Consider the following 16,915-nt stretch of genomic DNA (forward strand, 5'->3'; position numbering starts at 1 on the left):
AATAGGCACCCCTTCAGAATACTCTTAAAGAATGCCTTACAGCTGGCATGAATTGCTGCCTTCTCAAAATCAGTCATAATATACTGTGGAGCCAAGATGCATCCCTATTCTGCGGCCATACCCTTCACTATCTCCCACATATTGTTGTATGCAGACTCTGACTTCCGTGTCATGAAACAATACACCAGGGGGAAAATCCTTGCTGAGGAGGGGGTGACAATACATCCATGTAACGTATACAGATGATGGCATATAACGGTCCATGTTGGGAAGGTACCATCCCCAAGAATGATGTCAGACCTGCACAGATCTGTCAGATTCTGTGATGTAGTTAGTAGAACCAAGGAATCAGTCCCATCCATATCAGACCTTCTGTGGAGGATAAAGTTGCCACTAAGGAGTGGATACTGGCTGACATCGATATCCGCAAGTGTTACTGGAGGTGTGGACATAGATGCCCGTGCCCTCCGCCGTACCCTGGTTATGCTCCAATGCAGGGTGGCATGGCAAGGCATCTCTTGTAGTACATTGTCATCTGCTGTACCTAGGACACTCTGCATTACCAGGCTTGGCAGGTCATTGCTGGTTACCACCCTCTGCCACAATTCTGCTCACAGTGTAGCCACTTGGGCTGTTGTTGCATCTGGGCCATGCTGATGTGGCAGCGATTTCAGCAGTTCTTCCCCTCATCCTGACGAACAGTGATGGCATGACCTCTGCAGGCCTTTACTTTCCGCTCGATACATTCCCAGTATCATTTAGGCGGTGCTGCACTCTCTAAATGTTAGAGGTATCCCTCCACTACCAGCATTGGTTTGCCCTACTGGCTGGGCACTGTAATGTATCTGTTGCCAAGCTGACCAGGGCTATATTGGTACATAGATTCCATTATGGTAACACCACTTGTTGATGGCCTCTTGGTATCCATCACATCCAATGTAGCAGGAACAGGCTGTAGACATGACTCCGGTACGAGTCACTATCTGACGTTGGGTTTGTTGTTGTACACCACCTTGTGTTGTACCCTCTGAATTAGCACTGCCTGCCACAGTGGCCCTGTGCAGCTGTCTACATACCACCTTGCTCTGACTACCTGGTCTGCTAGGGTTTCTCTATGTGCAGTTCACGCAGCTGTGGAGTTGACAAGTGATTGTAGTCTGGTAGGAGTCTACACAGCTTGCTTGCACCACAGGTTCTACATGTACTGCACAGGTCCCCTGTAACTCCCAACTGTTGCTGCTAGTCAGTCAGGGTTTGGGGCCCAGTCTCAGTTTCAGTGACAGAGGTTACATAGGGAGGTATCCCTGTGTTGCACCCTTGTCTGCCTACATGGGCCTGCATACTTGTGTACCACAGCTACAATGACCATTGGATGGGTTTGGCGGCCCCCACAATACACACATGCTGCTGTGGACTGGGAGGTGAGTTGCTACCCCTGCATGTCAGTGTTCCCTTCTACAGAGTTTCTTTCCTACTTTTGGGTAGGTAGTCTTTGCTTGCCAGGCTTGGCATGTTCCAACCTGCCACTGCACTATGGGGGCTCTGGCAGGACAGTGTCTGTCTGTTGCAGGCATGCCTCTCCACCTCTTTGGGTTGGTCATGTGGAAAAGCTATTAACAACAGTGGTACACACAAGGACACTGTGTACATCTTGCTGTGACAAGCTTAGTCGGTTGATAGAATAACAGGTATTGCATTAACATGTACTTTTTGAGGGGTATGAAGTCTGAAACTCAAATGTCTGTCACTTATTCCTACCTCTGCTCTGCGCTGCTGTTCCACTACATTGCCAGATGGCTACAAGTATGTGGAATATGGGCTACACATATTCTGCACAGCTCAGGGTTGTCTGTGCCATTCTGTACTGTTAGGGGGGTACTGGCAGGGATGCTTGTGATGTTGTTAATGCTGGATTGGACAGTTTGCATGTATGTATCACTCTGCAATGGCTGCAGCTTCTTTGGGTTTTCCTGCCAGCTTCCCTCAGCATGGATTGATGTACAGATTGTGTGTGGGGGATCCGTATGCTTGTGAAGGGAAACAGGTATGCTGCTTTTTTGTTTTATATATGAGCGGCCCATTTTAGCCATTTGTTTGGCTGCTTGGCTGCGTGGCGTGGCTGTTTCCACTATCGGGTTACAGCCCGTGTGCATACTTTAGGGGACATCTCCATTTGCCAGTTTTCCCGATGGTGTGGATTCCCACGGCATATCTCTTTTTCAGCCGCAGTGCTCTATGGTCTAGCTGTGCTTTGGACTTCTGCTGTCGGCGTTGTAGCTCGCGGGCATTTGTCTCATGATCTACATGCCAGAACCCCGCCTGAACATGTTTTTTTTTTAATTTCTCATCCTGTAATGCATTCAGTGGCTAATGCCAAAAACAAGAAGCTATGCTACCAGCCCTAATGCCAAAAACAAGGAGCTATGCTACCAGCCCTAATGCTAAAAACAAGAAGCTATGCTACCAGCCCTAATGCCAAAAACAAGGAGCTATGCTACCAGCCCTAATGCTAAAAACAAGAAGCTATGCTACCAGCCCTAATGCCAAAAACAAGAAGTTGTGCTATCAACCCTAATATCAAAAACAACAAACTGTGCTATCAGCCCTAATACCAAAAACAAGAGGTTCTGCTATCAGCCCTAATGCCAAAAACAAGAAGCTATGCTATCAGCCACAGTGTGGCATGGCAGAAAATAGCACTTCTGACTGTTAATATTTCTGGGGTATCTCACTGAGGTGCTACCATCCCATAAAATATATGTAATGTTAAAGTAAGCTGTAATATACCTTTAAATGTATGTCTATCAGTATATCAGCTCAAGGGAGTAATCAATACTTATCAAAGTTTCTTTTTTTTTTTTTTTTTTTTTTTAGGGAGACCCTGGAAGGTCAGGAAGAAGTGGACCCAAAGGTAACAAGGGAGAGATAGGCGCTCCGGTAAGTACTGAATGGCAATTTTGGCTATACTTCATTTAGGACAAATACTGTCTTTGCTCTGACCACAATCATCTGTAACATCAAAGAAATATCAAATAATTTTCTCATCAATCTGTCACTACTACTGTTAGAACAAGGAATTAGGATTCAAACATTAATGTTTTCATATGACAGAACAGAGCCCTTTTCTAATACATGCAGTGTTTGAAAAATAAAAATTTTAATGAGCAGATGTCTTATTCACATAATAATGTACTTGGCTATTATTTTTTCTGCTCAAAAGTTACATTAGTTTTTCTTCCTAAAATGTGGAAAGTGCAGCATGCATTGTTAGAATTTATACTCAGTATACAACGAAATAAAGAAATGCATTCTTTATATGTTCTTATCAATTAAACTACTAAGAACTAATTTTTAAGCAATTGTAACCACTAAATGGTATGATAAAACAATGCAAGTCATAATTAAACAAATGACAGAAACAATAGAGTAAAATCAAACAAGTAATTTATATATCGATAGACAGATATGTGTGTACACAACTGAGATTGAGACCATCTAAGCAAAAGTTGACTCAATAACTCCAGGGATGGGTTAAACATAAGTACTGAATGGGGGGCTTTAGCATAGGTCCTGAAATGGGGAAAAGGACTATTCTCTTGGGTCTTAGTGACTCAGGATTCACTGAATGAAGCTCAGAGATCCAAAGCTTGATCAAATCCCTCAGCAAAACATTCACACATACATACATACATACACAGATATGTATTTACACAGTGATGTACACACACACACACACACACACACACACACACACACACACACACACACACACACACACACACACACGCACACACACACGCACAAACATATATGGATATAATACTTTTCATCAAATTACAATTGAAAAAAGATTAAACACAGTTCAATGAAAAAAATATTATTGAGTTACAGTTTATATACAATGAATACTCTTTTGCAGTTTTGTATTGTTTATTTGTTAACTTTTTTTATTGACTGACAAACCAGCTGAATTTATTTTGTTTTGTATTTTTAGGGTGAAAAAGGTCTTCCTGGTACTCCAGGAGCTGCAGGTGAGAAAGGAAGAAAGGGAGGCAGGGGCTCTCCTGGAGAAAAAGGAGAACTGGTGAGAAACATTTTCATGGGATCAGATTTTCATGTTTTATATATTCTTTACATAAACTCTGATTCCAAGATATTAAATGTACATATACATATATACTTAAACACACACACATAAATATTTAACATCCATACAAGTGCACACAAACACAGATATAAATGCATATACATGCAAACACATATAATTTAGATGAACAGTGCTTTACTTTTGAGTATAACTAAGATGCAGGTATTTATCTGTGGTGACGAATTTTTAAAAACATCGGAAAATTTATTTCATGATTCTAAACTTGTGATATATGATACATTTTATGGCCTATGAAATAAATGCAGAATAACTGCAGCATTCACATTTTGCGATTATGATAAGTAAGGTAAATAATCAGAAGTAAGGTAAGGTATCAGAGTGCTTTTTAAATTAATATAGATTTATTGTTCCTACTGACTTGTGGCTGAGACTACAAAAAATGGACTAGGGAATTTCTTCTTACAAAGCAATATTTTTGAGGTATATATGTATATATATATATATATATATATATATATATATATATATATATATATATCTTCCAATAGAGCTTGCTCCATTAATATAAAGCAGCACCCTGACTCTCTGTATCAACTGTAAGCTTTCAGTTAAGGCCATCCTGTTTTTTATGATATTTCTGCCTCAGTTAACTTCTTGATCTGTTTGAAGATTGTTTATTTCCTTAAGAAAGTCACAGTTCTTGGCTGAGTTGCCCATTATAACTCATGTCTGTTCCTAGTTCCAGAAATCAGGATTTTCTATGATAAGTTTTTGCTTATAGATGAGGCATTAATCAAGTCCGGCAGTACAAATGTGTACACTGCATTCATTATGATTTTTGTTTTATTTGGTTGTACTTAAGTATATCACACACAACTTCTTTGCTTATCTAATTGAGAAAGTAATGAAACATATCAAGCAGAGCCGATGTATGCTTTGCCATGGTTGAATCAGTAACATATGTGTACCCTGCAAATTCTGGTAAGAAAAGTTTCTTATGACAATCAAAGTCTTTCTAAAGCCTCATTAGGCAAAATACTGGACAAGCACATAACATACAGCATTAAACAGTACCTCAGTACTATTTCAAAATGCTACCAAAGCCACATTGATGATTGCAATACATGTAATTGTAGACTGCTTTTATTCTACTTTAAAACAATTCACAATTTTTAAATCAAAGAACTACTTGGGGAAACTGTTTACCCCATGCAATCCTGAATGCTTTATGTCTCCTATGTTTACAAACAATTTAGCTAAATTCTGTCTAAACCATTGTCTCACAAGTACAGTACGATGTTCACAACAAAAATAATCTCCTGCAGCGTTAAACATGCACTTGTTAATGTTCATAATCCTGCTACTAGACATGATTTTGTTTCCAACATAAAAAATATGTCCACCTGTCAAAATATTACCAGATATCAATTATGAGCACATAACGGTATACATCAAAAACTATTATATACTAACAGTTAATATAACATGGATACTCCTCTAGCTTTAGCATTCTCAAAGCAATGCATCCCTCACCTCAGGACTGAGCTGTATCTAGATCAGTTAGCATCACGTCACTGGACCTGCCCTCATTGAAGGCAAGACTGGTAGGAGAAAACTGGTGCAAGTGTTTTGTGATAGTGATTAGATACGAATGCTGTTAATTAACAAATTTGAGCATATCTGACTGCAGATAAACAGCTATAAAACATGTAAGGCACTCCAAAAGTGATAAAATCATAGGTGTATGGTGTGGACATGTGATACTGTTTTTTTATATAAAGTAGATAACCAATAACCTCAGTGATTAGGCTACCAAATTAAAAACATCATTACAAACCACATCAAACTAAAATTGTATATGATTCTCCTGAGAGTCATACTTCCAACAAACCTGCTATTATTTTTGCTGATACTTTCTTTAGAATATAAGGTCAGCCAGTACCTTTTTGTATGTTTTTTTTGACACCATATCTGCTAGTAAACTTTTCTCTCCTAAATCAGAAGTTAGTTTGTAGGACAGAGGGTCTATCATCTAGGCAGCCATGAGAGTGTCTTGTGCTGTCACTGCTATCCTGATAATGAGAACATTTTTTTCTTTAAACTTTTATGGCCTAACCTGATCACTGTTGGTGTCATGAGTCCATGATTCTCTGCTAGGACTACCTATGACTATTTTTCTCCATATATGCTTGCTTCTCACATATGAAATAAGTAGCTACTGTCACCAGCTGGAGTGACCACACCCACTAATCTGCATCAGCTCTCTGCTTAATGACCAGTCTCCTCTCTCCAGCTGAGGTCCTGTCATTAGAGCAGTCATATAAGCTGAATGGGAAACATAGTCCCTTTCCACATGATGCACATGTCTACATCCCCCTCTCTGTACCATGACATTTCTTTGGCACAAGTCAGTCTTGTCACCTGGGCTACAGTCATGGCTTTATCTCTGTACCACTGTCACAGGAGCCACTAAATTTAGTTTTTTGACTTTTATTCCTTTCTTTTTCCCTTTTGCTCATCTGATTTCATAGCCATTAGTTCAACTCTCCTATTCAAGATGATTGCTTAAAATAAGATGACTTCTTTCATAGATTTTTGTATCAGGTTTGGATCAGAGTTTCTATAATGCATTGATCATATACCCTCTGGTCTGTCAGTTTTAAAAGCAAATTGTGGAAGAAAATGAAAACAATGTCAACCTATTTCTTCCACGTGGCATAAAAGGTAAAACAAGCCACTGATATTCCACTTGAAGTCAATATCAGTAATAAGAAGCAAGGTTAGAAAATGCATTGTAATTTCAATCCAGATCATGTCACTATTAACAACAAGGAATACATTTATGGCAGCTTTATTATTTTAGTTATAACACAAATCTTTGTGGACGCAGCTGAATGGTTGTTTATCTTCACTGTTGAGACTTACTGATTGGTTATAGTCATAGACATATACTGGATATGAATTAAGTCTGAGTAGATTTGGCAATGAGCATAGTTTAGAAAATATGTATATTAATATTTTATTGAGAAATGTTTCTAAAATAAATGTTATCTATATTTCTAGGGTCGCAGAGGTGACTTGGGACCAAAGGGTAACCCAGGATCTAATGGAGGAAAGGGAGATAAGGTAAGTTGCAATGGTTGTGTAAGGTCCCACATATACATTTCTCATTCACCATCACCATATGAGAGTTCTTTTAAAATAAAACAAAAATTCCCAAATGTTATTTTTGTTTAAAATGGATATCCCTATATCACAAATACTTTGCAGTCTTCTCATTTCATTCAGCATATTTGTTTCAAGAGGTGAACAATAATAAGGTGGAGCTTATACCCTCTGCATCCTAGCCAGTAGGTAAATGAAATGGACAGAGTAGCTGAGCAGAGTCATCCTAATTTACTGCCTTATTCTTTGTTCTGTTTTCCTTTGTAAACTCAGTGTTTGATGATCCTTAGGATAAACATTTGTTGCACACTAATGATGTTTCTATTGTGGTTTAGATGCCCCATCGCATGTACTATAGCTTCCAAAGTCAAGTTATAAAGTTATCACTACCTTATTCATATTAAACTAAAACAAGTTTCAACATGCAATATAATCTAAGAATTTCACTGTTGCTGTAGATCATTGTTAGGATGGTTATTTTTTAAATTAACCACTGTTTAAGTCCATTATGTTCACTGACATAATCAGAACAGTAATGAATGGAGGGTGATTTTTCAACGCAACATGGTGCAGCTTGTTGGCCACACAGCTATACAGCAACTGGATCTTAAAACAAACAAAGCAGTCTGTTCCACACAGTGGTGTGATAATCCAAGGAAACACACATGCAGTAGGTTGACCAATGAGCAGACAGGGAAAGAAAAATGGCTGTTTGAATCACCCATAAGATGAGTGACAAAACAGTGATGATGATTAGTGGATATACTTAGGGTGGTGGATTGGTGAGGTGACAAATATGTTACAGGTGCTAACAGAGTCGTGAGTCCATTTATGCCAGTTGTGCAGACAAAAAGGGAGGTTACACTCATAGGAAGCATGTGATAGATATTAAAATATAAGGAAGTGTTCACAGAAGAAAGAGAAAAGACAGACTCTCCATACTCTTGGTCACAAGCTGGAAGAATGGACTTGAAGACTAAGGATAAGAGCAAAATAGTTATGTGAGAAAATTGGCAACCAGAGACGTTTAAAATATTTCTTAGTTTTGGCTGTTTTTTTGTGCGTTTGTAGTACAGTGCTGGAAAAGGGATCTATTAGCTTTCTGATGGTATGCAAGAAATAGAATATGTTAGTCTTATGTATGCCAGTACTGAGTTATGCACACTGATTAAGGTTAGTTTTAAATATAGCTGTGCATTTTATGTTGGTAAGAGTGTGGAAAAGTTTCTTCAGTGTGTGTGCAAACATACAAAAGCCGTCAAGAAAAAAATGAAAAATGTTATTTTTCTGTTTGATCATTACTGTTCAGCTGTTTAAATGACTGATAAAGTTCTTCTACCTTCTTAAAACAAGAGCAACATCACTCTTATATTTCTATATCTTATTAGAAAATGATCAACATGCATTAGCTAAGATCAATTCTATATTTTTGTTCTTCATTTTAATGTTATTTTTCTGTATTCTGCATAAGTAAATGTGCAGGGGGTATGAGCTCATGGTAGTAAAAATGTCAGCAACTTCAGGAAGTCAAATTCTATATTTCATTACTAAGTCTTGAAAAGTAAGCAATTGTTTGATGACACTTAGCTTTTTTTTTATTTCTCAAAATTATTTATCCACAAAGCCATATTACCAATCTTATATTTGCATTACTATGTGATATTTCTTTGGAAGCTGTCCTAATACCTCTAATTTCCTCATCTGGAAAGCAGGACAGTGTTCTCCTGCTGTCAACCTGCAGATGAACCTATACATGCCTCTTAAAAAAATCACGCGTTATCAATATTTCAGAACTAGCTATAGATGATTTCTGTCCTGATGCTGTGATTTGTCTTGCCTCCAGATTGCCCATATTTTCATTCACAGAATTTTGAGGGAGTCTTTTGTGAAACACTAGCCTCTTTCTTGATTCGCTACTCTTCTGTTGAGTTTTACATTCACTATTTCCCTCATCTTGTTTCATTATAGAGAATGAAGCCTTAGGCAGTTTCCTTGTTACTATTTTAAGACTAAATTGAGGGTGTACCAGGCTCTTTGACTGCTTGGAGTTAGGTAAGTGGTTGGCTGAGAGAAATCTCTGAGAAATTTGGGGAGTAGATGGATGACTTAAATTCTTTTGCCAACAAAGTTGCTACCTCCAAATTAAGAGTATAAATTTTGATCAAAGTATTTGTCTGTCTCTAAAAATTTGCAGGGACTACAAGAAGTCTGATGTGTTGATTGTTTTATGTATATACTATCATGCTGGATTTTGTTTTACAAAGGCATCCCAATATAATGAAGTTTTTCTGGCTAGTCCTGGATCTGAATTGTTTTCAAGTAGACGCTTTTGAATCACACTCTTTTGTGAAGTACTTTAATTCTGGTATTAACCAGCTTTATGCACCTCCTCTTTGCTTTTAGCAGTGAAGGAAATATTGGTGAGTGACTATGTTACCAAAACAGTGTGGGGCCTCATTAGTTCCTGTAGCACTTAATATAGAAGCCCAATTGGTTGAAGGTAGATCCACTCTAGATCTGTATATAATTTGTGGACTGTGTGACCATGATTTAATAATAGTACTAGACAGCTAGACTGGAATGATCATCGTATTATATTAATATGATGGTAGAAGAAGACATTTGCCTGCTTAGTCTGCCTGTTATGTTTTCAGTCTCACACATCCAGGTCCAAACCCATTATGTGTCTCATATTGAAAAAAGTTCATCTTCCAAAAATAATCTCTATGAATCCTAGTATTGTAAAGCAGATTGTTTGAAATGGCCTATCCATGAGCTCACAAAACATATTTTTCTGTGGAGGCAAAGCCCAGTATAGCTCCCATGCAGGGCAAGACCCTCCCAAACTCCCAACTACTTAAATATAATCACCTCCAAGATCATTGTGTCTCAGGGACAATGGCTACTTTGACTTTGCTGAATCAATGGCTTGTACAATCAGCTGTGATCGTGTTCATAAAATTATAACATTTTTATTTCATACTAAGTCGAGTGCCTCTAAAGAATTTAAACCCACCACAAATTCTACCAAGTCATCCCCTGAGTCTTCTACTCCTTCTATTAAAAATATTCTAGTTTTATCCGAGTTGAGGTTTAACCCCACAATTTTCAGTTCATGTTGCCTTCTGCTTCCCATCATTCCTTCTTAATTTAATCGCATAAGCCACTCGATATTAAAAAAAAATAATTATCATACTCTTTCAACTTTTCTCATTCCCAGCGAAAAACTAAATTGATCCACTAAGCCTTTTCCCACATTCCCTTCCATGGAAGTGAGCAGCATCATATATGCTGTTATGAGTGTCAGTGCTTTTTTCCCCAAGACCTTCCCTCCAGTGTGTTGACTCTGTTTGGTAGCATGGATCAGAGAATGGGAAGTGGACTCTGAGCATGTGTGCCTGCCCTGGGTCCTATAGCAACCATGCCTCCTCAGTCTGTCACTCCACCCATCTCAGTGATTGTTGCACATCTGTTTCTCCACCAGGACATAACAATGATGCAACACTGATGGCATTATCTTCCACAGTGTAGACATGCCCATCCTCTCTACCAGCTTTGTTAGGTGCCTGAACCATTAACTGAACTTAGTTATCTCTTTACAACACTGGGCTGCTGTCAAAGAGTTCAAACAGTGGAGCACCTATATCCTTTTTTTTCCTTGACGACCAAAGTTAATTCACCCAAAATGATCATTTCTTCTTGAATTATTGTACCACAAGTATATTAACCTGTACACATTCAAGTTGAAACATAACTGCTACCTTACTGCTCAGACAATCCAAATCCCCTTCTAGTCTTCCAAAGATTCCCCACGTATATACCATAAATAAAATGATTATTTAAATTGTCCATGTTCAAACAAATATCCAATATAAATATATTAAACAAAATTGCTCTTAGCACCAATCCCTGTGACACTCTTATCCATTGCCACACTCTTACATGAGACATTATCTCTCAGAACTATCATCCAACAAGTTCTACACCTGATTAGTTATAATCCCACTCTCAGCTTTTAGTTTGACTCACTAGTCTTCTCTGCATCTTATTATCAAACAACTTCCTAATATCCAGAAACACCACAAGAACTGGTGAAGCTGGATCCATTTCTGCTGTAACCCAGTCATTAATGTTCAGCAAGTGAGAAAAGAGAACAGTAATGTTTTTTTTTCCAGAAGAAATTCATAAGTCTTTATTTCAGGATTTCATATATCAGTATAACAACCTTTGAAGTCAGACTCTTTGGTCTGCAGTTCCCTGGATCAATCTGACATCCCTCTTTGGTCAAAGATGTCATCTTAACAACCTTCCAGTCTCAGGTACAATCCTGTTTGTCAAGGACCTCATGAAAACCATTAATAAAGAAGTACTGCAGTGGTGGTGCTGCGGTAGCGTTGTCGCCTCATAGCAAGATGTTGTCCCATTCAATTCTCAGCTAGAGCATCTTCTGTGTGGAGGCATACATGAATGGGGTGTGCCTTCGTTGAAGGTTGTGCATCAGGGCTGGTAACCCGGTATGTAAAAATCCACAACCAATCATTAGCGGACCGGAGTTCCGCTGTGGCGACCCCTAACCGGGAAAAGCCGAAAGACACAAACAAATATCCATGCAAGCTTCTTCACTCCTCTAACTGCAATCCCAACCTGATCCACTGTCCCATATCTGGATAATTGCAGCTTCACACAATTCGCCTCAGTCGGTACTTCAGTCCAACTACCGCCATTCCACTTTAACCCACACCCCATTCTACTACCTTCTGTTTGTGCTGTTGTGAAAGCACTGATGCAGAAAATTCATCGAGAACTTCATCCAGTTCTTCTTCTTCTGCATTTTCTCTCCCTTGCTGACCTATTTTAACTAGATCTGACTTTCCCCTGTTTTCCTTCTCAAATAAAGATCTAAAGATCTCTTCATCTATTTATTTACATCATCTGGTAATTATATTTTATCCCTAGTTTGACCACATCAGTTTTCATACTTCCTTTCCTTCCAGGTGCAAAACACTTATGATCATCCTTTCATCTTTCATTCTTTATAGGCCTTTTCACTTCCCTACTTGTCTCCCTGTCCTCTTTAATGACCCATATGGGATGCTTCTTTCTCTTTCCTTCACATTTCCTTGATATATATGTATATATATATATATATATATATATATATATATATATATACATAGTTAAATAATCTACAGGATGTTCTTCTTCATCCTCTCACAAAACTTCTTTACCTCAACCATCTTCTCCACTGACCTAATTCCTTCCCCACTGCACCAGCTAGAATATTATAAATCCTTCCTCAGAAGTCCCACGCAAGATTTATTTTTAACTTTTTTCCTCCTTTTTCATATCCAGACCAAGCAAACTGATGGATGGTTACTTGTTATTTATCATATTTATTTATATTTTTTATTTGACTGTTTGGTAACTACGTCTGAAGACCCTTTTCAGCCATGACCTGGACACATAAGCATAATGTAATTGACATTAGGCATGTAGTACAAACAAGGATATAAAGATGCAAACGATAAGTGTTTAGTATAGTATAGTATAGCATAGACAAATAAGGAAAAATTTAAGTATTTATTTATACTGAGCAAAACTTTGTGGAATTATGCTTCACATTATTAGGATTATAAACAGAGATACAATTGTTTAAACTAAGTACGATTTTGAAACTATAACTAAGGAAGATAAAAGCATATGTGTATTATATGTAAAGAATGAGATCCCATACAATAAATAATTACATTATAAACAAGAGTATGCAGGAGACAGTATATCGAGTCTCAGTCTTAGATAGGAAGGAAAGATACAAGTTCAAGTAGGTGTTGAATTAATGCTTTGGTAGTTAGGTCTTCGCCATTATTCCTGTAGCATTTAGAATCAGTCTCACTGGAGAGGTGCTCTACCAAAGTCCGTTTGAAAGCAGACAGAGGATATTAATACTTAACTTCTTGTATGAGTTTGTTCTAAAGGGACAAACCTAATTTACAGAAGGCATTTCATTAATAGTTATTTACACCACTTCTGCATCTGTAACACATCACTTTCTTGAAAAAGTCTGCCAATACTGGCAACTTTGCAAGAATTTCTTGAAAAAGCGAAGTAGGTGAACCACGCAGTAGCCCCCACCCCCAATTCCCAGCACTGTAGTGCGGTTGACTTCTGTGTTTTTCTTCCACATAGAGAACAACTTCCATTGGTCCTTTTGCCTCTGTGTTTTTACCACCAGAATGCAGTTTACCTGATTATTCTGCATTCTTTAAGTATAAGGTAGGTTGTAAGCAGTAAGTTAAGTAATCAATACATTGCCTATCTATCATGTCCCTACAGACTCCAGGATTTTTAAGACAGTTGCTCAATTATTAAAGTATGCAAGTAAACTATGTGTCTTTTTTGGGACTAGAGCCAGTGGCATACCTCTCAACTGTCCAGAATTTGGCAGAATATCCATATTTTTGCCTCATATTTTGGTCTGTTCCTCATAACATTTGTGCTTTTTGGGGAAATCAGTGAAGACTGAAGTCAATAAATAATGAGAGACATTTGAGTTTCAGACTTCATGTCTTTCCGAAAATGCATACTACTGCAAAACATGTTATTCTAGCAACTTTTTAAATTTTTTAGAGCAATATTTAAAATCTGTCCCTATTTTAGGGGTCTTTGTTCCCCTATTATTATTGACCACAGAGGTAGTCTTCAGGAAACAAGTATGAAGTGCTAAATAAAATTTAAAAAATGCTGTCTTTATAATATGTGTAAAATTTTATAACTCATGTCTAAATTATTATGCTTAAAATAAACTGCAAAGAGAAACAAGTATACTTATTCAAACACCACGTGGCCTGTATTATAATTAAAGTGTGAACATAAGCGCAGCTACCGCGTGCCCTACGGGGCAGAAGTATAACCACAAGAACATTCTAGTTTATAGTTAAGAGGTTAGTTAGCCTCATTGTATTGCCCCAACAAAAACAAAACTCATCTCACAAAATTGTACGTATACTTCTTGAAGTCGCAGCCTCATATCATTGTCTAAACCCATCTCATATTTAATCATGCACACTCCTTTGGAATGCTGCCCATATACCCTTAAAATGCACCATTTCGAGCTCTTGCTCCCCTCAGTTGTAATAAAAACTTATCAAATGACCATGTCTATCCCTAAATAAGTCATACAAATCTACGTTGCAGGCACTCTTTTCAAACTTCTGAAAGATTCTCAGAACAACATACTCGGATTAGTAAAAACTATCTGGCTGCAATCTAAGGTAGCATGACTCACTCGGGGCAGCATAACTCTCCTTCCAGCTTGTTAAACTTCCGTGCATTTAATCCATGTAAGCTTGCAATGCACACATGGATGCTCCTTAAAGAAAAACTCCACCATGGAGTTTTTTTCTGGTAATGGCTTAATTTCCCCAAGAGACATCCATGTCTTGCAGCCGTAAAAGTGGGGGGGAGCTTCCTCCGCTCCTTCCCCCTCACTCTATCCCCCTCACTCTATGGATCTGGCACCCATGAATGGCACCAGTATAAATGATTTTATCTGGAATCACATTTATACTGCTGCTTTAAGGATTCCCCCAATTATAACATTCATTAAAGCCATTATGCCCATCCTGGAACTAAAACAAACATTTCTTTAAGTGGAGTCAATAATTTTTTCCACATTTTGAATAGTTTTGCATTTACTTTCCATTTTTTTCCTTACAGTCAGCAATTCCCTAATTAATTTGCCCCTAACTTGAGTATTCCCCAGGAAATATGGTACTTACTTACTTAAGATATGTGTCCTTTATACATTTTGCATGTAAAAGAGGCCCTTTTATGTTTATCTCTATGAATCATAGTAATATGCCAATGTTTAAGGGACCTTATCCTCGTAACAACTCTTCCCCCTAACACTTGTGTCATAACTACATTACACTTTTGCTGCTCCTCCGTGCTGCTGTAGTCAGCATGAATGACCTCCACTGACCATATTTGCATAAGGACTAAGAGTCTTTCTTCATGGATTAATGCTGCAAACATATGGAGGCCAGGGTTATGAATATAACTGTAAAAATGCTAATGCCATATAATAAATACCTTTGTTTTTAAAACATTGCTGCTCTACTCTCTAGTAAACTATGTTCTCAGCATTTCCACATAACACATGGCATGTGCTTAATGTCCTTCGTGGTTTCTTAAGTCCATTTTATACAGTGCTTGTCAACACCATTCTCTGTTGTTTCACACAGTTCTTCAACAGATACAGTACTAAAATCTGCCAAGACAAAAAAAAAACAAATAAAATAAAAACAATAATGTTGGGTACAGTTGAATGTCTGCATGTTTTCTCTCTAATACATTACAGATACTAACCAGATTATTCTTCTAGTGTTTTAGCCAAACCTAACTAAATATTTTTTCGACATTAAACTATGACTTCTTTGGTATCTGCAGCAACATGGTGGGTTAACTCCTTTCTGAGGTATCATGGTATTATTTTCCATATCATTGTGTCAAACTTACTATAAAATACACGTAACTTTCAATAGAAACAATAGAATTATTCCTGCCACATAAATACTAACAATTTTGATGCAGGTAGAGTCACAGAGGGAAATCACTTCAGTGGTATGGACTAGAACAATTAGTAATAGCTGGACATGAACATTAAACGGACAAAATTATTACAAAAAAATGCCAGTGAATGAAGTTTTCTTTTGTTTTCTCTCTCGTGTTCCTTATTATTATTATTATTATTATTATAAATATTATTTCAATGTGCATCCCTTGGAAATGGTTATTTTTTAGCATTCTACATGCCAGTCTTTAATGTGTCTGCATTACATTCAGTGATTCTTTTTAAGGGAACCACATGGAAATGTTAAAAAATGCTTTTTATGACATAAACAGTAGTGCTAGACTACTAAATCAAATGTGACATAAAGAAAAAAATTGAAAAATAGGGAGAAAATAATAAAGCAGTAATATCTTCTACATAAACAGGTTAATCCAAGGATCTATAATTACAAAGTAAAATATTTACTGTGGACGGTGCAGTGGTGTGGCGGTACCGTTGTCACCTCACAGCAAGAGGTTCTCCAGTTGGATTCTTGGATGGAGTGCCTTCTGTGCGGAGTCTGCATGTTCTCCCTGTGTTGGTGTGGGTTTTCTCTGGATACTCTGGTTTCCTGCAGTATTACAATGACATACTTCTGGTGTGTTTTTCCCCTGGTATCTGCTAAAATTGGATTTGTTCCAAGTCAGACTTTCCTGGTAAACAAATGTTAAGTAAATAATTAAAAATAAATAAATTTAACATTTGTAGAAACAAAAGAATAAATAAATAAATTGCAGCGACAAAAACACAAAAGAAAATCCCAAGAATGCCAGTAAAATTTACATTGTCATACCCATAGCCGGTTTTAGGCACCAGCGAACCCTGCGGTCGCTGGGGGCCCCCTGTTCCCTGGGGGCCCCCAACCACAGCAAGTTATCTTATCCTGATATTTTGTCACATCTGTAAAACCAGCAAAAGCTAGTGCAGCAGTCTTGCATACTTAATAAACTATGAGGGTAATAACTCTTATTTATATCTCCCTTAAAATTCAAAGATATTTCTGGTTGTAGTAACGGTGTTTTGTCAAGTAA

At 37.6% G+C, this 16,915-nt stretch overlaps 1 protein-coding gene across 2 annotated transcripts in view; it reads left to right on the plus strand.

Moving 5' to 3' along the window:
• Positions 1-16,915, plus strand: part of COL6A2 (collagen type VI alpha 2 chain) — a 253,069-nt gene that overhangs the window by 74,917 nt on the left and 161,237 nt on the right. For both annotated transcript variants that reach the window (XM_044075925.1, XM_044075924.1), the window contains exons 13-15: positions 2,875-2,937; positions 3,995-4,084; positions 7,172-7,234. In XM_044075925.1, the coding sequence (XP_043931860.1) occupies positions 2,875-2,937; positions 3,995-4,084; positions 7,172-7,234 (216 nt within the window). The remainder of the gene's footprint in view (positions 1-2,874; positions 2,938-3,994; positions 4,085-7,171; positions 7,235-16,915) is intronic.

The sequence above is a fragment of the Protopterus annectens genome, chromosome 6.part1 (assembly GCF_019279795.1).
Source record: "Protopterus annectens isolate FY-2018-M chromosome 6.part1, PAN1.0, whole genome shotgun sequence".
NCBI classification, from domain to species: Eukaryota; Metazoa; Chordata; order Ceratodontiformes; family Protopteridae; genus Protopterus; species Protopterus annectens.